The sequence below is a fragment of the Schistosoma haematobium genome, chromosome 2, assembly GCF_000699445.3.
Source record: "Schistosoma haematobium chromosome 2, whole genome shotgun sequence".
Lineage (NCBI taxonomy): Eukaryota > Metazoa > Platyhelminthes > Trematoda > Strigeidida > Schistosomatidae > Schistosoma > Schistosoma haematobium.
Genome location: NC_067197.1, coordinates 10,663,733 through 10,685,832, shown reverse-complemented (window position 1 = coordinate 10,685,832; position 22,100 = coordinate 10,663,733). Strand labels below are relative to the sequence as shown.

Sequence of the window (22,100 nt, the reverse complement as noted above, 5' to 3'; positions counted from 1 at the left end):
TGACTATTCTGGTTGGTGTTTTTTTAGTAGGGTTTTATCCTCCGAGATAGGGTTGCTGACCCCGTTCCAAGCCCTGTTCCTTTACTCGTGCTTAGGACCGGCAGTAGCGTCAGGAATGCTACAGTCAGAGTTGTGTTGCATCACGCTTCATAAAAATTCCAAGTGGATTACCAAATATCTAACTTGATCTACTCACCGTTATGAGTTGTGAAGCTTCGTACCGTGAACGAAAATTTAGCAGTAGATAGGCACGCGACAGCGACAATCAAGATAGATATCTTTTTCTATTCAGACAGACTGAACACATTTATAATGATGAGTAGAAAGTGGTAGTATATCACTCAGCGAAAATGAATATACTGCCGACAGGAAGCTGTTCAGAAGACGTCAAGCGAAAACAGTACAAATGAGCTCTTCTGGAAATACAGCAAAGTGAAATTAACTGAAAAACATGTGACCCAGATGACACATAATACCCCAAATTTGAAAAAACTCTCTTAACTAAACCTTTCTAACCCTTTCAAATTAAAACAATGCACTTAAATTCTCTGCTATAATAGGACAGTTTATAGATCTTGAGAATCCATTTACTTTTCCTTGACTTTGTTTGTTTATATGCAGTATTGGTAGATCTGGGCGATTGTAGGCGTCCAATCGATTTGTTTTTTGTTGGTTGGGTAGTTTCGTCTGGCCTTACTGGACGTATTCTCTAATGCGTAGTTCTTTAATTTCCAAAGAGGTTGACTCGTTACACACTCAAAATGTGGAGGTTTTCTGTCGTATCAAGCCGTTTTACTCCCAGGGGATTTCCTGTATTGAGGTTTGTGATGGAAAAACCATAAAGTCTGTCGGTCACCGCTCTGGGAATAGGAAAGAAGTATGCTCATAGTAATCTATTTTAATATGTTAACACAGACTTCGCACTCATTCACTTGCGTTCTTCCACCTGATGCAGGACAAGATGTTGTATTTCAAAAAGTTGCTTTCCCTCTGGTCACTGACTTTTTGCATGGGAAAAATGGTATAAGTTTGTTACTCAGCTAAGTTTTCCTACAGGCTTACTGTTCACTTATGGGGTTACTGGCAGTGGCAAAACCTACTCTATGGAGGGGTCTTCAAAGGACCCTGGCATTTTACCACGTTCACTTGATGTTATTTTTAATTCTATCGGACAGTTCCAGACAAAAAAATATGTACGTAGTTCTCATTAATCACGAAATTCTAGGTGGTAAAACCCGATGGTTTCAACGGGTTTATTATTCAGTCAGAAGCAGATGCACTCATGGACCGTCATCGATCTGATTTCCAGCAGCGTTCGCGCTTGCCAAAGTAACTATTAGGCTTCACTTGATTTAGTAGATCTGATGTTAAACCTGCGAGTATGGTTGAAAGAACTTGCGAGTCGATATCGGTGAACATTCCATGGAAGTCTTTGTTTGCTGTCTTCGTATCCCTCATTGAAGTGTATAACAACAGTATATACGATCTACTTCAAGATGTTTCAGACTTACCAGGAAGGTAGTATAATTTATAACAAGTGTTTTTATATTCAGGAATTTAACAACTCGGATATTGCGGGAAGATTCCCAAAGAAATGTGTATGTTTATGGAGGGGTTGAAGTAGAAGTTAAGTCGGCCGACGAGGCTCTTGATGTGTTATGTGCAGGTAATTAAATGCTTGTTGTTTTTGTTGCCCTAGTTTCTCAAAGCTTAAAATGTTAGTGTTAACTACTAAGTAACTGGGAAAACAGGTCACGCAACCGTTTCGCGTTGCTTCCTAATAAGATCATCCTGTGCAACTCTTAGAAACATGAATTATTGATTTTTTAAATTCTTTTCAGGTCAAAAACGCCGCCGAATAGGACAAACGGCATTGAATGTTGAGTCCAGTCGAAGCCATTGTGTTTTTACTATTCGACTGGTGAGGACGGGTTATGATACTAAGTATGACGAAGCTGTCCAAGTGAGTAAGGATTTTCACTAGGTTTTATACACTTGAGTAATATCAAATCCAAATCCTACTCAGTGATTGTCTAAAATAGGCCACGTTCATCAATACATTTTGTACTATGTCCTGGGTTAACGTTCATCTTGAATCACTTGGGATTTGTGTGTATTTTCCTTTGTGCTGTTTTTAAGTTAGGTTAGACGCAGGGTATTGGGGAATAATGCTACGTCAGTTGGTAAGGTTCTAAATGTTCACCGGATGAGATGGTTGGGCCACACGTTACGTATGTCCGAATACCGACTAGCACGACGCGCAATGCTGACTAGTGTTGGGGATGGTTGTAAGAAAGTTAAGGTCGGCCAAACCAAAACGTGGCATCAGTGCTTGATGTCACTAACTTCCAGTCTGAGCCATTTTGGTAGATGCAGACTATTTGGTTTGGGTCCGCGCGACTACCGTAACCAATGGTTGGGGACTCTGGGTGACGTGGCTCAGAATCGATCACGATGGCGTAGGTGTACACACTATTTGTCTTCTCTTAAACTATGGGTTTAAACTTGCTTTATATTTTCCTTTCCACGAACTAATTCTCTCTTTCTGTACTATGTCCTTACATGCAATCTTTCTTTTATATATTATCACCACTGAATTAACTATGAATGTTTATTTTGTGCTAATGAGGTGTGGCAACTTGGACCGATGAATATGTGTGCCTGGTCCTATTTTGTAGTCGACTTACTGATATGATTGTCATACACTAATTTCTGTTTGTTGTTGTTCTTTTATTATACGTACTTATATTCTCTATCTCTTCACAACGTCATTATTATTGTTTGGTGTATATGTATTAGGTACACTTTTGTACAAATGTTTTTGTTCAAATAAATAAACAAATCTACGTTAATCTTGCGAGTATACCGAATTGTGTTATTTGTCTGCCTTACTCCGTAACCTGATCTTAAGGCAGTAATTGTCTTTACGAAATTTACGTTCTGAGTATGCAGACTGGACGGTTTCATTTTCAAATAGGATAATGTTAAATCTTTGTGTTTATAGCAAGGAATCTTATCCGGAAAACCGTAGTGTCATGTGATTAACATGCCATACTTTCGACAGGGATCAATTTATGATATATTGTTGAGTCCAGCTAGAATCCATCAGAGTGACTTGCTGATCCTTTATTGGATTCCTAGACACCGTGATTTAGTGGATTTAGATACTATAATGTAAGGTCAAATATGACCAGTGGAAAGTGCGTTATAGTTTTATTGCTGTTTTCAATACTAATACATGCATTATTTTAATTGACAGGATAAGGAGTCCGTCGTCATCAGTCATTTATGCCTTGTGGACCTCGCTGGTTCCGAACGTACAAGCCGTAGTGGGACGCAGGGGAATCGCTTGAGGGAAGCATGTAGGCATTTGTTTTTTTTTGTTAGTTCGTTGGATAAAGTGAGGCTCCCTGGCTTCGTGTTAACGAATTTTCGATAGGGATATAAAGTGTTTGTTTTGTTTCTTCCAAATTACATCACAGAAAAACACCAACTATCCATTGTAAAGTAGGTTCATTATTTATTGCTTCAGAAACTTGACTTTCAGCGAGGTTACTATTTGGAACGCTAATCCATTGATGCTTGTAAAACCTAGTAGTAATAATGACTTAGTAAATGCGCCTCATTGCTTGGTCCATGAGTTTATTCAGCATTACTGAATTTCAGTAATTATTGCACCATTTCCTGACTGCTTTTTTAATATTCAAGTGAGATTTATCTGTTGACATATGTAGAAAGTTAGTTCGCTCTAATGATGGAATCACCAAGCCAACCATTTTGAGGTAAAGTGATTAACAAAGAGGTTAACAAACAAACTAGACATTAACTGAAGTTATATCAAGTTGAAGTAAGTTAGAAGTGGACGAACGAAGATATTACACCAGTTCAGAAGTTCACTAGCTGTTGATGTAATTCGTGTAAAGAAATTCAAATATCACGGTTAAAACGCATATGTTTCTATCAATCCTTCGTTGAACACCCTGAGTTTAGATAACCTCATTCCAATTTCCATCAAAATTCTTTATGTTATATTTTAATGTTTCAGCCAACATTAACAATTCTCTAATGAATCTTCGGAAGTGCATCAAAGCCTTGCGTGATATTCAAACTTATGGAAGTAAAAGTCGGGGAACCACAACTACTCCTGTTGGACACACACGTGTTGTTCCCTACCGTGATGCTCGGTTAACATATCTTTTTAAGAACTTCTTTGAGGGCGATGGTCGCGTTGCAATGCTTGTTTGTATTCAGCAAGCACCAGAAGAATACGAGGAAACCATGGTACGTGTTTAGTTGTTATGTTACTTTTCTTGTACCTCATTTATAAAAAGTGTAATATTTCCAACCTGTTTACGCATGCGTTGTTTAAATACTAAGATTCATTAGCACATAAAACTGGTAATTTCACGTTAAGTTTTTTTGGGGTGCTTGGTGGTCCTGAACTAAGTGTAACCACTTTCTGGTCTCATCAGCTTGATCAACGACTTTTTACCATTAGTGTGAGATATTTTTAAAGTCTGGACATAAGTAACAACCAAAATCCACTTAATTCAAGCAAGATTTTACAATAGTGTATTTAAACCATTTAGTTAAGTTATCTAATCTTGTACTTCGTAACCGTTTATCACGAAACATTTTTGTGTTTGGTGGGTGCCTAGTGACTAAAAATAAGACTAGATATTTCTGAGATTTAGGATGGGATTATCAACGGCATTCGTTAGGTACCGTTACTAACTTCGAGCTTCAATCAAGCTAATCTCAAGCGTTTGTCATGTGATGATTGCATAGGTGATACTTCTTCCTCCTATACAATCTAAAATCTATCGGTTAGGCGATCTATTGTATCCACTAGTTTGAGGGGTTATGATGCTCCGATAAGTACCACATCTCATCAAGATGTATGATCCTTTAGTTTATTATTTTGCGCATATATATTTTTCTACCCATTAGTACCACTATTTATATGTTCAAATCAGTAAATAAAAGTTAAGTTTAATAAACTTATACGTAGCGTTTACTTTAGGATTAAAAGCTAGAATAAAACGTTGACGTATGTTAGCTGACGTATTTTGTGATATCTAAATAGTTTTTCATGAAAATTCGTATTCATACAAGCTATGGACGGTATTTAGTGCTTTCGTTGTGTTATTGTTCTTACTACTTTCTGGTTCTAGGATGACCTCGTAAAAATAACTTTAGAAGTGTGGAAACTCGGAATACTGTACTTTTTGTGTCTGGGTTTGCATTAGTTTAATCGATATTTATAAATTATTTGAGTGATTTCTTTCGGAACAATTCATTCATGAATGGAAGTTAGTTTTAAGTTTAAGTACTTGCATTTGAGTGTTCCTGAGTTCATCACAGAAAGTAACCTTCGTGAATAAGCGATTGTTCTTTAATGTAAATAATTTTTATTATTCAATTAATTTTAGCACGTCCTTAAATTTGCTGAGACAAGTCAGGAATTAACAACTTACCGCAATATTGTCCAACCAACCCCCTTCCGTGCACCCTACAACCAGATCCGTCCACGACTACAAACTCCCTTGCGTGTTTCTGACGATTCTTCAAGTACAACAGAAAATTCTGTCATAACTGTTGTGAGTTTCAGAATTATATATATATATATATATATATATATATATATATATATATATATAAACCAAACTTATTTCGTTTTTGCAATTTTAGAATACTGATGATCAAGCTACTCAAATTTTTGCTGATTTGGATTTCTTGGATCGTGAAGTCACTTCTTGTTTAAACAAAATGTCTAACGGCGATAGTTTCATCGGTTTAAATCTGGATTTCGATATAACAGACTTTAATGACTCTGACATACGCGCCGGTCTTGGTTTACAGGACCAAAATTCAGATTTGTCTCCCTATGAAAGTGAACAAGACTCAGCACCTGAACAAGACAGGTTACCAAGGCCATTCCTCGATTTAAAAATAATTGACACAAATCCTTTACGAGCTTTAATCAATCGTCGATTAGAACGTAAGAAGCAGGCTTATGATTCTTTGCAAACATTATTTCCTAGTCTCCAGGCTCTATTCATTGAATTATTGAATAATGAAAAGAATATCAGTCCAGAAGTTGTCACAACAAATCAACCGAAACCCGGAAGGGTAAGTTGCTAACTACTGATTTGCTTTTTGACTGTTCGTCTGTTAGGTCACTGTAAATGTTGACTTACAGGGATTTGCATTATGCGATATCAAATAGATAATTTTAAGAGAAATTCTTACCTCTCCAGCCTTTAGTAAGGTTGAGATATCATCTGTTTGATTGGACAGCTTGTGGAGACAAATTCAACCTGATGATACTTCTAATTGTGGGTTGACATCAATTTGAGAACCATTAAAAACCAGGAAGATATGAACAGCTGTTTCGACATTTGTGATCACTTAACAGTGTACAGCCACTACTACATTAAGGTATACAAATTGGATAGGTGTATTTGATGTCTATATTCTATAACAAGTTGTAGGCGTGACCTTCGATGAACCTAACGCTCTCTGGATCAATTTTAGTTTCTGGAATTCCAATGGTTAGTGAGGGGAAATGAAGTAGAGATGTTAAGTGTCCAGATTCTAACTACTTGGTGATTCATTGCTTCAACCTAGTACAAACTAATTGATACGCACAAGCATCGGAACCGTGACTTAGTTATCGGGATATAACAATCTATTCATGATTTCAGGTAAGCAAGCATATCGAAGCGAAAATTCGCACAAAAAATGTATAAGTTTAAGTCGCTACACTACAATACTGTACAAAAAACCGAAGCTCAACCAAATTACCAAGATACTAAAACAAACAAGGGAAAATAAATAAGAAATTAATACTTTATGATTTTAAAGCTGGTAAAAAAATGTTTTTGTGTCTCTAGTCCGTGTGCACATCAGAGAGGCTGGTGAATTTTCATATGCAATATGTCAATAATTCAAGTTGAGGTTTTCCCATGTGTTCGTTATAATGACACCTCCGTAATCATTATCAAGTGGATCTACTAAGTTTTGAACCGATAACGCTTTTAATTAGAATACTTCTGGTGCTTGAAATCATAAGAGCTGATTTTGAAGATGAGCTGTCATTTTTTATTTTCATCATGCTAAATTCGAATTATTATTATTATTTATTATTTGAACACATGAATATTGGTACAATAGAGCGCCAATATATATGCGCCACACAAAACAATGAGAATTCGAAGAGAAATAGAAAAAAAAGCTAAGGAGCGCAAAAAAGAGAACAATAACGAAGAGATTGGTGTAAGGTAGTATGGTAGAAATGAGGGAACGGAAAGGTACAATCAGAAGAAATCTTTCAGGTAAGGGAGACACAACCACTTTTTATGAAGAAAGTAAAAGAAGGTTACAGCAGGATCGCCACTGGCTTCTATTCTGAGCCATATCTGATAACGTCTCTAGCCACTGTGTAGCACCATCTCTCGGACCCCGACCAGGGAGTCGTGAAGGACCGACAGAAGCCAGTCCTTTGCAGCTTTCTTTCATGCCACGACACCATGTCATGCACTGACCACCTCTGCGCTTCTTCCAACCAGTCCCAGAGTCGGCAAATAATGCACGACGTGGAATTCTCTGGGACGACATTCGGGGAACATGTCCAAGCCACCGAAGTCGGTGTTTCAAGATGGTGACACCAATTGAATTATCATCTCTGTGCCCGAACACACGATGCCGAACCTCTGCATTACTGACATGGTGTTGCCGCTGGATGTCAGCAATCCTTCGGAGACAGCGATGATCGAACATAAAGAGTCGTCTAACGTCCTCAACTCGGAGAGACCAGGTTTCACAAGCATAGAGCAAAACTGCTCTCACCGACGCGTTGTAGACGCGACCTTTTACAGTCAGACTGACATCACGAAGGCGCCAAAGATGGCCCAGATTGGCATAAGCCGCTCTGGCTTTCACTATACGTGCATTGATCTCATCACTCACACCCCCACCAGCACTCATACAGCTACTCAGATACACGAACTTCTCGACTACGTCTATCTGCTCACCATCCAGGGTGAGTACAGGATTGGAGTCCTGCCAGTCTTGTAGAAGTACTTTGCACTTCGGAGGTGTGAAGCACATACCATACCTACGGACACTGATTACCAACTGATTAAGTGCGGATTGCATGGCTTGAGCATTATCGCACAGTAAGACAATATCATCCGCATACTTGAGGTCGAGAAGTCTTTCTCCAGGCAACAGATACACACCGCCATTACTTACATCCATCAGAGCTGTTTCCAGAATGTCGTCGGTGGCAAAGTTGAAGAGGAATGGTGAGATTGGGCAACCCTGCCTAACCCCACTGCTCGAATAGAACAATGGAGAGAGGTGGCTGTATGCCTTCCCTCTGCCTGAGGTGTTTGTATATAGGGCTTTAAGGATGTTAAACAACTTCTCAGGCACACCCTTCTTCAATAGACAATCCCAGAGAACAGTCCTATCCAACGAATCGAAGGTAGCCCTGATGTCAAGAAACACCACGATTTCTGGCCTCTGATAAGTATGACGGTGTTCTGACATTTGGCGGAGGGTGAAGATATGATCAATACATCCTCGATCAGAGCGAAACCTAGCCTGCTCCTCGCGAGTCAATCTTTCTCGAGTTTTGAACAACCTACGAAGTATGACGGGAGCCAATAGCTTGGACGCAATCGGAAGTAGACTTATCCCCCGATAGTTGTTACAGGAAAGACGTGAACCCTTTTTAAAGATGGGGACAACTATCGACTCATTCCATGACGTTAGTACACTCCCTAGCTCCCAAACCTTTGTAAACAACGTCGTCAGTTCCTTAGTCAGAAAGTCACCACCGTCTTTGAAAAGAGACGGAGGTAAGTCATCTGGGCCAGGTGATTTGTAACGCTTCAAGAATTGGAGTTCCTTGCGGACTTCCGCCTCATTTGGTGGAACAGTCGTCACCGGCCATGGAGGACGGGACAGTCTGACTGATGTTGCCGGAGCAGCAGGCCAGTTGAACTACCCTTCGAAAAATTCTGCCCATCGTCCAAGACATCGATGGATGTTAGTGATTGGCATCCCATCATCCTCGCAGATTGTTTCACTCACACCAGACTTCTTGCTGCTAGTGGCTCGGATTAGTTGGAAGAGCTTCCGGTAGTTACCAGATGCAGCTGCTGCTTCCAGCTCATTAGCACGCTTCGACCACCAGGCTTCTCGGTCCTTACGTAAGCTTTGCCCAATTTCCTTACGTAACATCCTTCGTTTATGGTCAAACTCACGGTCACCCGGAGTAGACCGACGGGCTTCAATAAGTTGTAAGGAACCTGAAGAAACCCAGTGCTTATAAGCGGGACGTTTCGCGAACCCACAAGTGACTTTACTCGCCATTTTCATGGCTTCTTGCAATTGCAACCAATGCTCATTTATACTTTTCGGTGGAGTGGTAGCTAGCCTAGAGGCTAGCTCGGTTCGATACTTACTTGCAACAGAAGTTGCAACCAGCTTGCTAATATCAATCCGTTGATGGCGGTCACTTCGTTGTCCACTGAAAAGTAAGGTAAGATTGGCGCAGACTAAGGCATGGTCAGAGTCCAGATAGGTACTCCAAAAGGAGCGGCAGTCTTGTACACAACCACGCCAGCGGTAGCTGATCGCGATGTGATCAATCTGGGTCCAGGCTTGAGATGCAGACTGAGGACGCCAGGTGGCACATCGGCGATATGAAGACTTTCCAAAGACATAGCCAGCCCTATCTGTTGTCCGACCTGCATAAGTGTGCGAACGTTGAAGGCAGCCAGTTTGAATGGCGCACGTGGTTTCAGAAAAACTGCTTCAGTACTCATATTCAGTGGTAACATACAATTTTCAACCGGACAGTGACTCGAGAACGTTTAGATACAGTCGAATTTCCACCAAAGACGAGCCGCTGTATAAGTATAAAAGAGGGTGAATAATGTGGAAAATAATAATAATAATAATAATAATAATAATGACAATAATAGTAATAATAATAATAATAATAATAGTATTAATAATGACAATAATTGTAATGATAATAATTTGAACCAATTGATTGTTTTTCGAAGCGAGAAAAGTAACTTCTATAGACATAGAGAGTTCATCATTTGTATGCTAAATTCGAAGCTCCTGTATGATTCGGAATCTCGGTGTACAAACTGGAGCAAAACCAAATTGCGTCTAACTCTTGTTCTTGGAAAATTTTGTTATTTTCTACATCTACGACACGAGAACATATCCACAGCTAATGTATCTCCACTTTTCATTACTGAAAGTTATCAAATTCATATTCGTTTATTTCAGACGAGTTAGTAAATACGTGGCTCCCCATAAATAATATCAAGGACTTTAAGGATTGATATCTTATTTTCCGTTTAGTATTGACTGCAACTTAGATTACACCCCTCCCTACGAAGACTATTGCTTGTTTATCTCCTGGTAAATTCACGATAACTTTATTTTCATATCTGTATTTAGGAACCGTCATCTAATGGCTTGACACAAGTTGTGTTTTAATTTTGTGGATAGTAAAATACATTATTATCTTTGCTATTAGTTTATAAATTACAGTGTGAAAATCAAAACCTACATCTCAGTTTAATTTATGAAGTCTAGTCTCAATCGTCATGTTTGTTCATATTTCAAGTAGATGAATAACACTTTCTGATTATTATTATTTTAACACATAGATATTGGTACAAGGAGGCACCGAATACATATGCGCCACACAAATCTCATTTGATATGTGTGAAAGCTGTGATACTGCTTGGGTGCTCAAACTGAAGCAGTGGTTTCCTTAGGGGGCCACGCCCGGAGCCTTCGACCTTAAGGCCTGATCCACAAGGCAGTGGAGCATCGTAAGGGGATGCAGTCCCGTGGTAGCCGGTGACCAACGATTGGTTCATACGCCATTTGTTCCTTCAGGATCCTGGAGCCAGCCCATGTGCACCATTCGTTTGGAGTCAGGGTTTTTCCAACTCTCCTAGGTGGACTCGGTTAAAGCGCCGGAAATTCGCTTTTCTTCCTCTCATTTTCGTAAACAACACCCCCGCCACGACAAGGCAATGAGTAGGACTTCTTCAGCAGAGGCTATATACGCGTGGCCATGTGAGAGCATTTCGAGAGGGAGATCGGACTCTCCCCACTCTCGGCCGTACCAGGGCATTTGGGGGCACACACTTTCTGAAGTTATATTATTAACCGTATAAATGAATTGAGGGTTCATCAGCTTCTTGTTATTGGTTATCTCCGTAGTCACTATTCTTGGCTATTCTTCATTATATTTTAGTGTTCTACTATCGAAATGTGATGTTGTGGTATTTTGAAATTATTGAATTTGTTTCAAAACATGTTTGTAGAGTAACAGAATTTCTTTCATTCGCCTTACATTATCCATTAGACTTGAGTAAAAAATATTTCTGTTTAAATCTCATAGAATTTAGTCAGTACATTATCCAAACAGTGGGAATCAAGACTAGCTCAACAACAAGCTGAAGCGAAGATACTATCACGTCCTAACAATAATAATACCAAAAGAATTGACGACAGGGTCGCATTGACTCCTGGTAAACTAAATGAAAGACGTGCTGCTCCAGCGTTTAATCCTCGTCACCGTCGGTCTCGATCAGTCGGTGGGGATAATGCACGTTGGTTAGAGCATCAAGAAGCTAATAATACACCTTTAGGCACAATATTTACACCAAATTTGAAACATCGGAAATCTGTTACACGTGTTGAACTAAAAGATACTTTGAATGCGGATAACTATCTTTTACATCATCAAGAGGCAGATTCAGATGGTAACGTTGAAACAAGTCTTTTTAAAGTAAGTAGAGTGTATGAAGAGTATAGTGATGTATATCTTTTGAAAATAATTATTTAACTATTTCACATCAAAAGAACCCAACATTAATTTTTTTATAATATCTGTAGATAATTTCCATGTGATAAATCATCAATAACAAAAAGTATAAAGAAATCTGTTAACGACTATTATTCGATACACAATAAGTAGTTATGATTGGAGACTCTGGGTGACATGTCAATCAGTCAGTCAGTAACAATGTAGAACTTCGTACGTACGTACATCAGTTCGAGTTGCCATACCACATTAGCACACAGATGCAGTGGTCGATTCAAATCCCGTAGTGCTAGATGTAGTAAAATTATAAGCTGTAATCAGAAAAGTTAGGGTTTGAAGATGTTATTCGAGGAGTATAATCCAGTGAAATAAATTTGGAAAGAGAAAAAAGAAAGGGACATGAAGAAGTCAGAAGATTAGAATTTGGGAGAACACAAAGAGTGGATGCACCTACACCATTGCAAACGATTTTGAGCCATGTCATTCAGGGTCTCCAACCGTCGGTTGCTATCATCTCGCGGTCCCCAACCAGGTAGTCTACACCTGCCAATATGATTCAGTTTACTTGTCAGTGACTTCATGGACTTGTGCCATGCTTTGGTCTGGCCGCCCCTAGCTTTCTTTCAATCTACTCCTATACAACAAAACATCGCACATCGAGGCAGTCGGTGGTTCGGCACACGTAACACGTGTCCCAGCCATCTCAACTGATGAAGTTTCACTACGTCATCAATTGATTTGCCATCCTTACCTAGTACCCGTTTCTTATCAACTGTGTTACTTACTCGATGGTCTCAGGATATACGAGTAATATTTCGAAGACAGCTATGATCAAATACTAGTAACCTACGGATATCCTCTACTATTACCGGCCGTTTCACTGCCATAAAGTAGGACGGAACGAACTGCTGCGCAGTAAACCCGTCCTTTGGTTAATAGACGGATATCTCGCCTACGCCATAAATGACGCAAGTTGGCAAAAGCTAGTCGAGCCTTCTGTATCCGTGCTGAGATTTCGTCACACACCAGACCACAAGGGCTGATGAGACATCCAAGATAAGTGAAGCGGTCGACACACTCAACTACTTCACTCCCTATCACTAGTTCGGGTGTCGATGTAACCCAATCCTGAAGCAACATTTTGCATTTCGAGGGAGAGAATCGCATCCCGAATATGCTTGCATTGTTGTTTAGAGTGGTCAGAAGACTGCATTTTGTCAGCGTCTTCGCCAAATAAAACTATGTCATCAGCATATTCTAAGTCAACAAGTGAACCTCCTGGTAGAAGTTCAACCCCTGTAAATCTAGACGAGGAAAGTGTTATCTCTAAAAGTACGTCGACGACAGAGTTAAACAAGAATAGAGTGAGTGAACAGCCCTGACGAACACCACTTGAGGTAATCAATTCTGATGACAGTTCGCCATAAGCTCTCACTCGACCAGTTGTGTTCGAGTAGAGAGCCTTTATAAGGTTAATGTACTTCTTTGGTACTCCTTTCAGTGACAAACACTGCCATAGAACCTTACGATCAACAGAGTCGAATGCCGCCTTAAGGTCGAGAAATACTACCATTGTGGGGCGTCTGAATGTGTGTCTGTGTTCTAGAACCTGACGTAGTGTGAATATCTGATCTATACAACCACATCCAGGTCGAAAACCAGCCTGATTTTCTCTAGTCTGTTCTTCACGAGCTTTGGTTAGGCGTCGAAGTATTATTGAAGCTAATATTTTAGACACTATATTTGTCAAACTGATTCCTCTGTGTGGCTGAAGGCCAGTTGAACTGATCCCTAAAGTGTTCTGCCCATCGATCCAATCTCCTGGATTGAGAATGAATAATATGTCCATCTTTCTCTGAGATTGTTTCGCTAACAGTTGGGTTCCTAATTCCGGTTTCCTTAACAAGTCTGAACAGTTGTCTGCTGTTACCCATTGCCGCTGCCTTTTCCATCTCTCTTGCTTTCGCTACCCACCACTGTTCACGATCATTGCGTAGACTTCTTGTCAGCTTGCGCTTAAGCTGACTCTGCTCTTTATTATGTTCAGAGACAGGTGGAATGAGTTTCCAAGCATCTATCAGTGCGATAGATGCTGCTGAGATCCAGTGTTTCTCCCTAACCTTGTGGTTTACCTTACTAACAGATATCACTGCTGTTTCCACAGCTTTTCGGATATCAATCCATGCTGCCTCGGGGTGGGCATCACATACATGGCTGCCTAACTCTTTTCCTAGTTGTTCCTGAAATATACTCTTAGCTTGACTATCATTAAGTAGACCCCTAAGAGGTTTCCTTGCAGCGTCTTTCCTACGTCCAGTAAGACGCAGACAGATACGCGCTCGCACTAGAGCATGATCTGAATCTAAGCATGTGCTCCAGAATGAGCGACAGTCTTCTATGGAGCCCCTCCATCGGTGGTTGATAGCGATGTGATCTATTTGGGTCCAACGTTGGGACGAATTAGGGGGTCTCCATGTTAAAAGATGTTTTTCCTTATCCTTAAAGTTAGTATTTGCAAGAAAGAGGCGGTTATCTGAGCATAGCTGCAACAAACGGTCGCCATTATCTGTTCTTTGAGCCACGACACTATAAGATCCACCCAGGTGTCTTTCCCTATCGCTTAGTTTACCTACGTGGAAGGTTTTTAATGTGTTAGCTCCGTTCTTCAAAGGGCCTTACCGCCGGAGACGGAAATCCGTGAGGTAAGGTGAAGTGTGACATTTTTAGGGTCGACCTTTTCTAACCCCTTTCCTCCCTTGTCAGAAGGCAGCATAGCTGTAGATGCTGGTTGTCCGAGGGAAACACCTTACTGCTGTCACACCCCTCTACAGTCAGCAGTACGACTTCGTCTTCAGACCTTGAGTTGCTGCTTTTAGTCTTACCGTTCTCCAATCGACCTGCCTGGCATGGTAGAACCTACAGGAACATATGTTCCAGCCAATATAGCTCGGTTGGGTCATCACGATAGGCAAGCCCGACCACCGCGTCAAGGTAGCAGCTTCGGTCGGGTCTGGGTGACATGGCTCAGAATCGATCACGATGACGTAGATGTATACACTTTATCTTCCTTTAAACTATGAGATTAAAATCGCTTCATATCTTTCTTTCTACCATTTAATTCTTTCTTCCTGTACTATGTCCTTATATACAATCTTCCTTTTATATATTGCCAACACTGAATTAACTGCTATGAATTGGTGTTCATCTTGCGCTAATGAGTTGTGGCAACTTGAACCGATGCACATATGTGCTGGTCCTACGTTGTAGCTGACTGACTGACTGAATTAGTTATCATTACTCAGTGGTATTGTAAATAACGAAGGGATTTTTTTGGACATATCTATTTTGATTTCTATAAAAATTGTCTAAATAATCTTAGCTATGCCGAGTTTTTGACAGTTTGGTCGTTACGTGTTTTTATGGGAAAGAGTAGTATGAAAACAAGCTGCGGTATAGGCTAGAATTAAAATACACAACCAAATAATTTCTATTTGCTTTGCGGAATGTGTAAGGTGTACGACTTTAAATGTACAAGACAACAACCATTACTTGATGCTTCTAACTGGCAGTTCATGGTAGGCTGCAGTTGTTTTCTTTTAAGCGTTTTCGCTTTCCGTCAGTTCTCAAGTTGTCGTTTGTTATTCCATCCACCTGAAGGATTTTATATCCCATTAATTTTGACAATTTCAAATGCTTATTCCTCAGTGGTAGTGCAAAACATTAGTTCCATTTTCTTTATTTATAGGGTGCCATTATTCCTACTGCTGGTGGTGGTTCGGCTGTTGTTTTTAATGATGTAGAAGTTTTACGTCAATCTTCTCCAGGCCGCGAACAAAGGTAGATTGTTGTTACATTATCGTTTTATTAAGATTCTTGCTAAGAATAGGATTTTCCTGAAGTAATATTATGAATATCTATTTTTATCCAGGAAATGTGTTCACTTGTGAATCTGACTAAATAATTAGTATGAAATACGATGACTGTGTAAATAGAATAGTTTTCAGTAACCCGTTTATCCAAACATATAACCGTATAATCTTAAGTTTATAAGTCCAAGTTTTCAGTACAATCAGAGCATTCGGAAAAAGTCGTGTATTCTCGCTTACAAACTGCCATACAGATTAATTCACTTTATATGGCATACATCCAACTTAGTATATGCCTTCACCCTCGCTGATCGGTTATAGTAATGTTTTTGTGTACTCGTATCAACCTCTAACCTGGATAGTATGATTTATAGTCTCTGCTCATTTTTACGTGGATTAGGCGGGTGCGTTTCTACATACGAACTGTCAAATACGTCCACCTTACACCTCCAAAATGCGGTCAGTAGTTGATTGTGTTGACTCGATTTCAGTAGTATATTCTAAGGGTAGTGGCTTTAAAGGGAATTAGAAGATATTTAGACTACCTCCTTAGATTAAAAATGAAATAGTGTTTCGGTAAATTTAGCAGAGTAGAGGCTTAATTAATGGGAAGTTATGTTTGAAAACTGTTGATGACCTTCAGTTTAGATTCTACGCTAATCCAGGTTCCCCACTACTGTAAACATCCCGTTAAGATTTAAAATGTATAAGTTTTTTACTTCTATTTATAGGAAAAGTAGTCGCCCCAGAGGCGCTGATGCTCATTTGAAACAAGTTATAAGCGAAACTTCTCGTCGATCAGGGATAAAACGTCGCCATTCTAATTCACCGACAAGAAGACCTTCTAATGAATCTGTCTCAACACATAGTTCTCAAGGCACAATGGCATCTGACTATTGTCCTATGAGTCCATCTATAGAAAAAATCTCAACAGCTTATAATGATGCTAAATGTTATATCGGCATCGACTGTAATGGAGGAATGGGCTTACGAAAGTATGTTTTTTAATTTTAGATCTATATTGTTTTTCTCCAAACTATATTTCGTGCACTTTAAACTCAGAGGTCCATGATTCTATGGTTCTTAGAATAGTTCTCTGCCATATTTTCAAAAGATAATAAATGTTCACGCGATACACATAGTTCGCATTTGATTGGATAAACTTCCTAGTAGTTACTCTATTATACTGTTTTATGTGCTATTCATATCGCTATAATCATGGACATATATTTCAAACTCGATTGTGCAGTCGTTACTTATTTCTGCGTCCCACTGATTGTAAACCGTGATGCATAATGAAAGCCGCGCCCATAGATGTCACTAGACTCAGAAAAGTAGCTTTAACCAGATAGTCGTTAATAAAGCTGACAGTAAAAAGGGAGTTAAATTTAATTCACTGATATTACCTCTGCTATTCTGTCATCTGGCCTGACAATTTCATCTGTGTACTGATGGGATGTGGCAACTTGAACCGATGTACATACGTACCAGGTTTTGCGTTGTGACTGACATTTAATTCAGTTGATTGGAGTCATGAAGGAGACACTTTTAAGAACAGTTTAGCCAAACCTTAGATACATCCTAGTTATTCACAATCCCTCGACAGCCTGAACGGGCAATCAGCATTAACATCCGACTCTTAGTGGCGTTTGAGTGCTACACTAATTGCCTTCGTTGAGCGTTCTTATTTCATAAGCAACTCAAACTCCCTAGTTATAATAACTGAAGTCATCTGAACAAATGAAATTTTTAAAAGATTGGATTCTATCGTTATCTTACACCTAATTAAAGCTCAGAAACACCAAGCCTGAAAAAACCAGACCTTACTCTGAGTGTAGCTATCAAGTCTGTGGAAAAATCGGCATATGGATGCAGAATTTTAGTCGTATTTCTTGACCTGAAGGATGAATTTACCTCATCAAATTCTAGATGATGCATCAAAAATTGTCTGTATTAATACATTATCTAAAGATAGAGTGCAGTAATCCGTCGTATCACATGAAAAAACAAACTCTGGTGAGTTATTAATTGACAAAACTGGCACAAGTTAAAGATGCGTGGAAAGAAAAATGACTTGTGAAAATTCAAGCATACGCGATCCAGCAGTTAATGTTGGCTGGTTGTAACAAAACCTCAAGAAACGTGTCTAACCTCTATTCGTTCGAAGAAACAACATGGCAGTAGAATATTAATTATTCCTAATAAAAGGCCTTACACATGTTACGTTAATTTCAGCTAAGAAAAGTAGTATATAAATGCTCCCCAAACTGTTAATAATGATGTAGTCTATTGTAGTTTTCCGACTGTCAGCAAAAACTACCAAGTTAAATTACTATCTTTTGTAATAGGATGTGAAAAATTTACTTTTGTGTTTCTTATTTTTACTTATTGTCTACCAGTTATTTCAAGGAACATTGTTTATTTATTTTTCTTTTTTTAGAAGGTCCAGATTGTAAAAAAGAACGTCAGAAGTAAAACTGATTACTTTTTTGCTTGTCTATTTAATATTATATAGAAAAACTACTAACTTATCCATATTCACGTGCATATTTTTTGTTTTTAACCGTTAAAACTATTTATATTTTATTAGTCTTTTGTCATTGCTTATTTTTGACGTACTGTAACACTTACATCAGATTCCCTTATAAAATCAAATACACTTATTTTATAACTTTTCTCGAACCTTTTTTGTTTTTTAGTGGCAGATATTCGAACTTTGTTATGTTACCATGACAATTTATACGGATTACCACTTGCCTACTGGAACACTAGTGGCATTTAGATTACTTTTAGTGCCTCAGTAACACAAAGAGTGTCCAGCATCTGAAGTTGGTAAACGTGTTACTTAGTGCGGCATGGAGTTAGAATATTGTGAACGTCGATGTAAACTTATCAACGGAATTCATAAGGCAGATAGCTTGCGTCATTAAATCCAGTAATATAGTAAAAAGCGGCATTGGTAATACTATTGATAAGAGTGGAATGGTCAAAAATTAATAGTAAAAAAAATGTCCCAAAGTACAGGTGGGAAGCTCTAGTTTTTCGATTGTTAATCATGAAGGTGCAAAGACAGAGCTCACGGAGAAACCTGTAAATATGACGACTACGCGGAATTTTGAAGTCACTCGTCGGTAACTGGGTCCAGACAACATCTGTTCGTACTTACTGTTCGGAAAACCCCCAAAAGTATCTCGAATTCGATATTCCTCAAAGTAAAGATAACTTCGAATGTAATCGTAAAGATGTTCTTGGAAAATGATCAGCCTATTAAGAATGTTAAATTGGAGTGGCTCAGAAACCATTTCACACTGATACTTATCAGTTGAATTAAAAAGTCAAGTTCTACCCCGTACACATGATGCATCTGTACTGTGTAGAAGCTGTTCTGTCTTAAAACCCAGATTAAGTCTACATTTTAAGACTCAACCTCAGCACTACTTATTTTGTAAATCCGATTAATATTAACGGTGGGTTGCACATGATAAAAACATAACACATTTTACTGTTCTCAATATACAGAAAGATAACACTGATTTAAACAAAGCTTATAGTACATGAATTTATTAACTACAGCAAAGGAATATATAAAACATGAAAGGCTTTTTCAAATAAATCTTTACAGTTGACTGAACAAAACAGAGTAGAAGATTATTCACAGAAGAGCAGTAAACACACTAGTAGATCGATGGCGTTTCAAACTTGGAGGACTTAACAAAACAGAATTAGGTTTAATCACATCAACTGGTCGTTTTTGCTGAAAAAAATAAATATTGGGGTTTACTGTTACCATTCAGAGAAAAACAAAATCTATGAAATTTAATTAGTTATTATTTGATGGGATACGTGGTTTTGGAGTTCCAGGTGAAGTGTATCTTTACGATGCAGACTATCCAATATGAGTTATTGCAATACCAAGACATCGTAAGGTATTTTCTTAAATTCATATTAAGTAACTATGTTATGAAGAAAGACTAATCGAACTATTTAGCATATTTCGTAACTCAGCAGGTTTGTGCTTTTAGATAATGATATACCTTTACTGACGCTGCTATTTGAGTTGAAAGTTTAACAGTGAGCAGGTCATTGCTTATATTTGTGTCTGGAAATTTATTGCTAAATCTATAAAAACTCGTTACTTGAATTTGACTAAGCATTGATTTGTCTCTAAAGGAACTAGTGTTAAGGTACTTGTATACGTAGTGGGCTGATTTATTCCAGATCGAAAAATTTGAAAAGGATAGCTAGGATCGAATAATGTAATCAAGTGAAGATGTCTAGTAGCCGAAAATATAATCACTGCGCTAGAGATATACCATAAAATTTCCTGAGAACCATATTGTAAATCAGTAGCACTAACAGAAAGATAATTATAAGCAGCTATAAAACTGATCTAATACTAATCTGATACCCAAACCGTACTGCATGGAAGGAAACAGATATTTGAGACGACAAAATCTGTTTTCAAGTCGCCGAATAGCTACACAAAATTACTTCTGTGGCTAAGGTACAAAATATTGATGAGTGTAAACACATAATGTGCTTTCATAGTTAACACACTGAGCAAGGCATGATGAAAATGTTTCGACAGTGTATTTTAGCGGAACATGTATGAAATAAGTTAGCTTTATCAAAGCTTCAGTTGTGAGACATTTCCAGAAGTATACGTCTCATAAGTCTTATAGAGGAAGGAAAAGCTAGTCTAATTAAATTAGAAGTTCTGAAGTGAATGTTGACTAGCTTGAGTAAAACCTGAAATAAATTGCTGTAAGCGATTATTACCTAAATGCATCTTTTCATGAAATATAACTAACCTTAATGGCGAAATTACGGGATCTTAGAGAATTCTGGTTAGATGCACCGTTATCATCAAATGGGTCGATTTTTTCTGGTTTAATTTGAGCCGTCATAACACTAAAGCACGATAGACCGACCTTGCTCCGTAAATCTAGATGTGTTTGGTCGCGACGACTTTCACTTTTTGACGTACCGACATCGAAACCATCGTTAACATTTGAATGAATCTGGGTAGTTTCAGATTTACAACCAGGAACAAGGCCCCCAGCAAAACGACTCAATAGAGAACCACGCTATAAAATACGAATGAGATTTCATTTGGAAAATAGTACTAAGCAAGCATATATAAGTAGTTACAAGAATCAAGACAGTGATATAATGTGGCTGAGCGTTGGCTACTCACGTGAACGTACAATTGATTTAGGACTGCGAATATGTAGAAATCAAAGACAAAACCACTAGTCAGTGGTAGTTTTCCATGTAATGCTTATATACAGAATATGAACACAAAATAAATATGATAAAATGTCATAGACGATTGGAGGAAATCAGCTTGTAGGTCACTTATTCTCCAATCAATTGAGACCTAACTGTCAAGCCAAACCTTTGGGTTTAGTATCGACCTCACAGCCATGTTGAGGCGCAAATGTGACCTGGTTAGTATGAAAAAGTGAATTATTTATCTAGCCAAAGACATAACACAAGTGTCTTCATCAATGTGAAGTCCTACAAATATGCTTGTTAATACTATTATCCGACTTTTAAGAATAAAGCTTACTAAACAGCTTTGGTTTTTTTTTAAATAAATAGATGGATAAATCGTTATTAACTGATCTGTATCAGTGAACGAACTAATAAGATACTAAGGGTTTCTGATACAATTTCTATATCAACTCTTGTGATGATGTTATTGTATCTTTATTATTTCGATTTATTAGGATATATCTTATTGATGACCCATTCTTTATCTGATTTATAATACAGTTAAGTGAAGTGTTAATTAGTCAAGATATACTAGACAAGGAAGAATATAAAAAATAAAGAATATAATAAAATGATAAATATTAGTAAACTTACTCTGATTATTTGAAGTCTTACATCACTACCAGTATTGTTAACATTAAATTTTACAGGAGCAATTGGTTTATCATTATTATTATTAGAAATGATAACATTGTCAACTTTACTATTATTATTTGCATCATTAGTAACACCTTCATTAATAGGTAGATTATGAGGTTTGGGTTGCAAGAAATAATTAGAGATCAATGGGCTTCTAAGCGTAGACGATGGTTTGATGGTCTTTCCTTCAGAGGAGCAGAAAAAATTGAAATATTAGTTTAAAATATTGGTTTTAATAACCAAAAGCTCTATTGCATAATAATAATGTATTAGATTGTGAATTAACTAACGTTTGCCGGTGACTGTCAATCACTTGCAATGGCACAGATGCAACCACTATATTTTTTCCTTAAATTTTTAGATTTACAATTATCTAATATTTTCTTTAATTTCATGAATTTTTACTTACCTCTTGAAATATATTTTCCTATACCTAATCTTTC

General features: G+C 38.1%; 2 protein-coding genes across 3 annotated transcripts in view; one reads left to right on the top strand and one right to left on the bottom strand.

Moving 5' to 3' along the window:
- The first annotated feature begins 634 nt into the window (after positions 1-634).
- KIF23_1 (Kinesin-like protein kif23) lies at positions 635-18,417 on the top strand. Of its 2 annotated transcripts, XM_051214295.1 has the most exons (15): positions 635-877; positions 916-1,021; positions 1,057-1,193; positions 1,226-1,329; positions 1,360-1,518; positions 1,554-1,666; positions 1,842-1,963; positions 3,260-3,362; positions 4,046-4,281; positions 5,433-5,600; positions 5,692-6,132; positions 11,450-11,839; positions 15,621-15,712; positions 16,473-16,736; positions 18,182-18,417. In XM_051214295.1, exons 1-15 carry the CDS (start codon positions 713-715, stop codon positions 18,195-18,197), a joined length of 2,616 nt encoding a protein of 871 aa, XP_051067450.1. In that variant the 5' UTR covers positions 635-712; the 3' UTR covers positions 18,198-18,417. The 2 variants fall into 2 exon arrangements, with proteins under 2 accessions (XP_051067450.1, XP_051067449.1); XM_051214296.1 differs by lacking the exons at positions 635-877; positions 916-1,021; positions 1,057-1,193; ... (2 more) ...; positions 1,554-1,666; positions 1,842-1,963 and having other exon boundaries at positions 2,767-3,782; positions 3,820-4,281.
- A 976-nt stretch (positions 18,418-19,393) lies between these two features.
- The window catches only part of MS3_00010742 (uncharacterized protein), a gene marked incomplete at both ends in the record, with an annotated part of 37,048 nt that continues 34,341 nt past the window's right edge, over positions 19,394-22,100 (bottom strand). Inside the window, 3 exons of the mRNA XM_051219137.1 lie at positions 19,394-19,495; positions 20,553-20,828; positions 21,613-21,842. Of these exons, the coding sequence (XP_051067448.1) occupies positions 19,394-19,495; positions 20,553-20,828; positions 21,613-21,842 (608 nt within the window). The remainder of the gene's footprint in view (positions 19,496-20,552; positions 20,829-21,612; positions 21,843-22,100) is intronic.

Bases quoted from the DNA above. Each gene is read 5' to 3' on its own strand.
- KIF23_1 (XM_051214295.1), top strand. From the start codon at position 713: ATGCGTAGTTCTTTAATTTCCAAAGAGGTTGACTCGTTACACACTCAA. The intron at 1,330-1,359 runs GTAACTATTAGG...TTGATTTAGTAG, and splicing joins CAGCGTTCGCGCTTGCCAAA to ATCTGATGTTAAACCTGCGA. The intron at 11,840-15,620 runs GTAAGTAGAGTG...CTTTATTTATAG, and splicing joins TTGAAACAAGTCTTTTTAAA to GGTGCCATTATTCCTACTGC.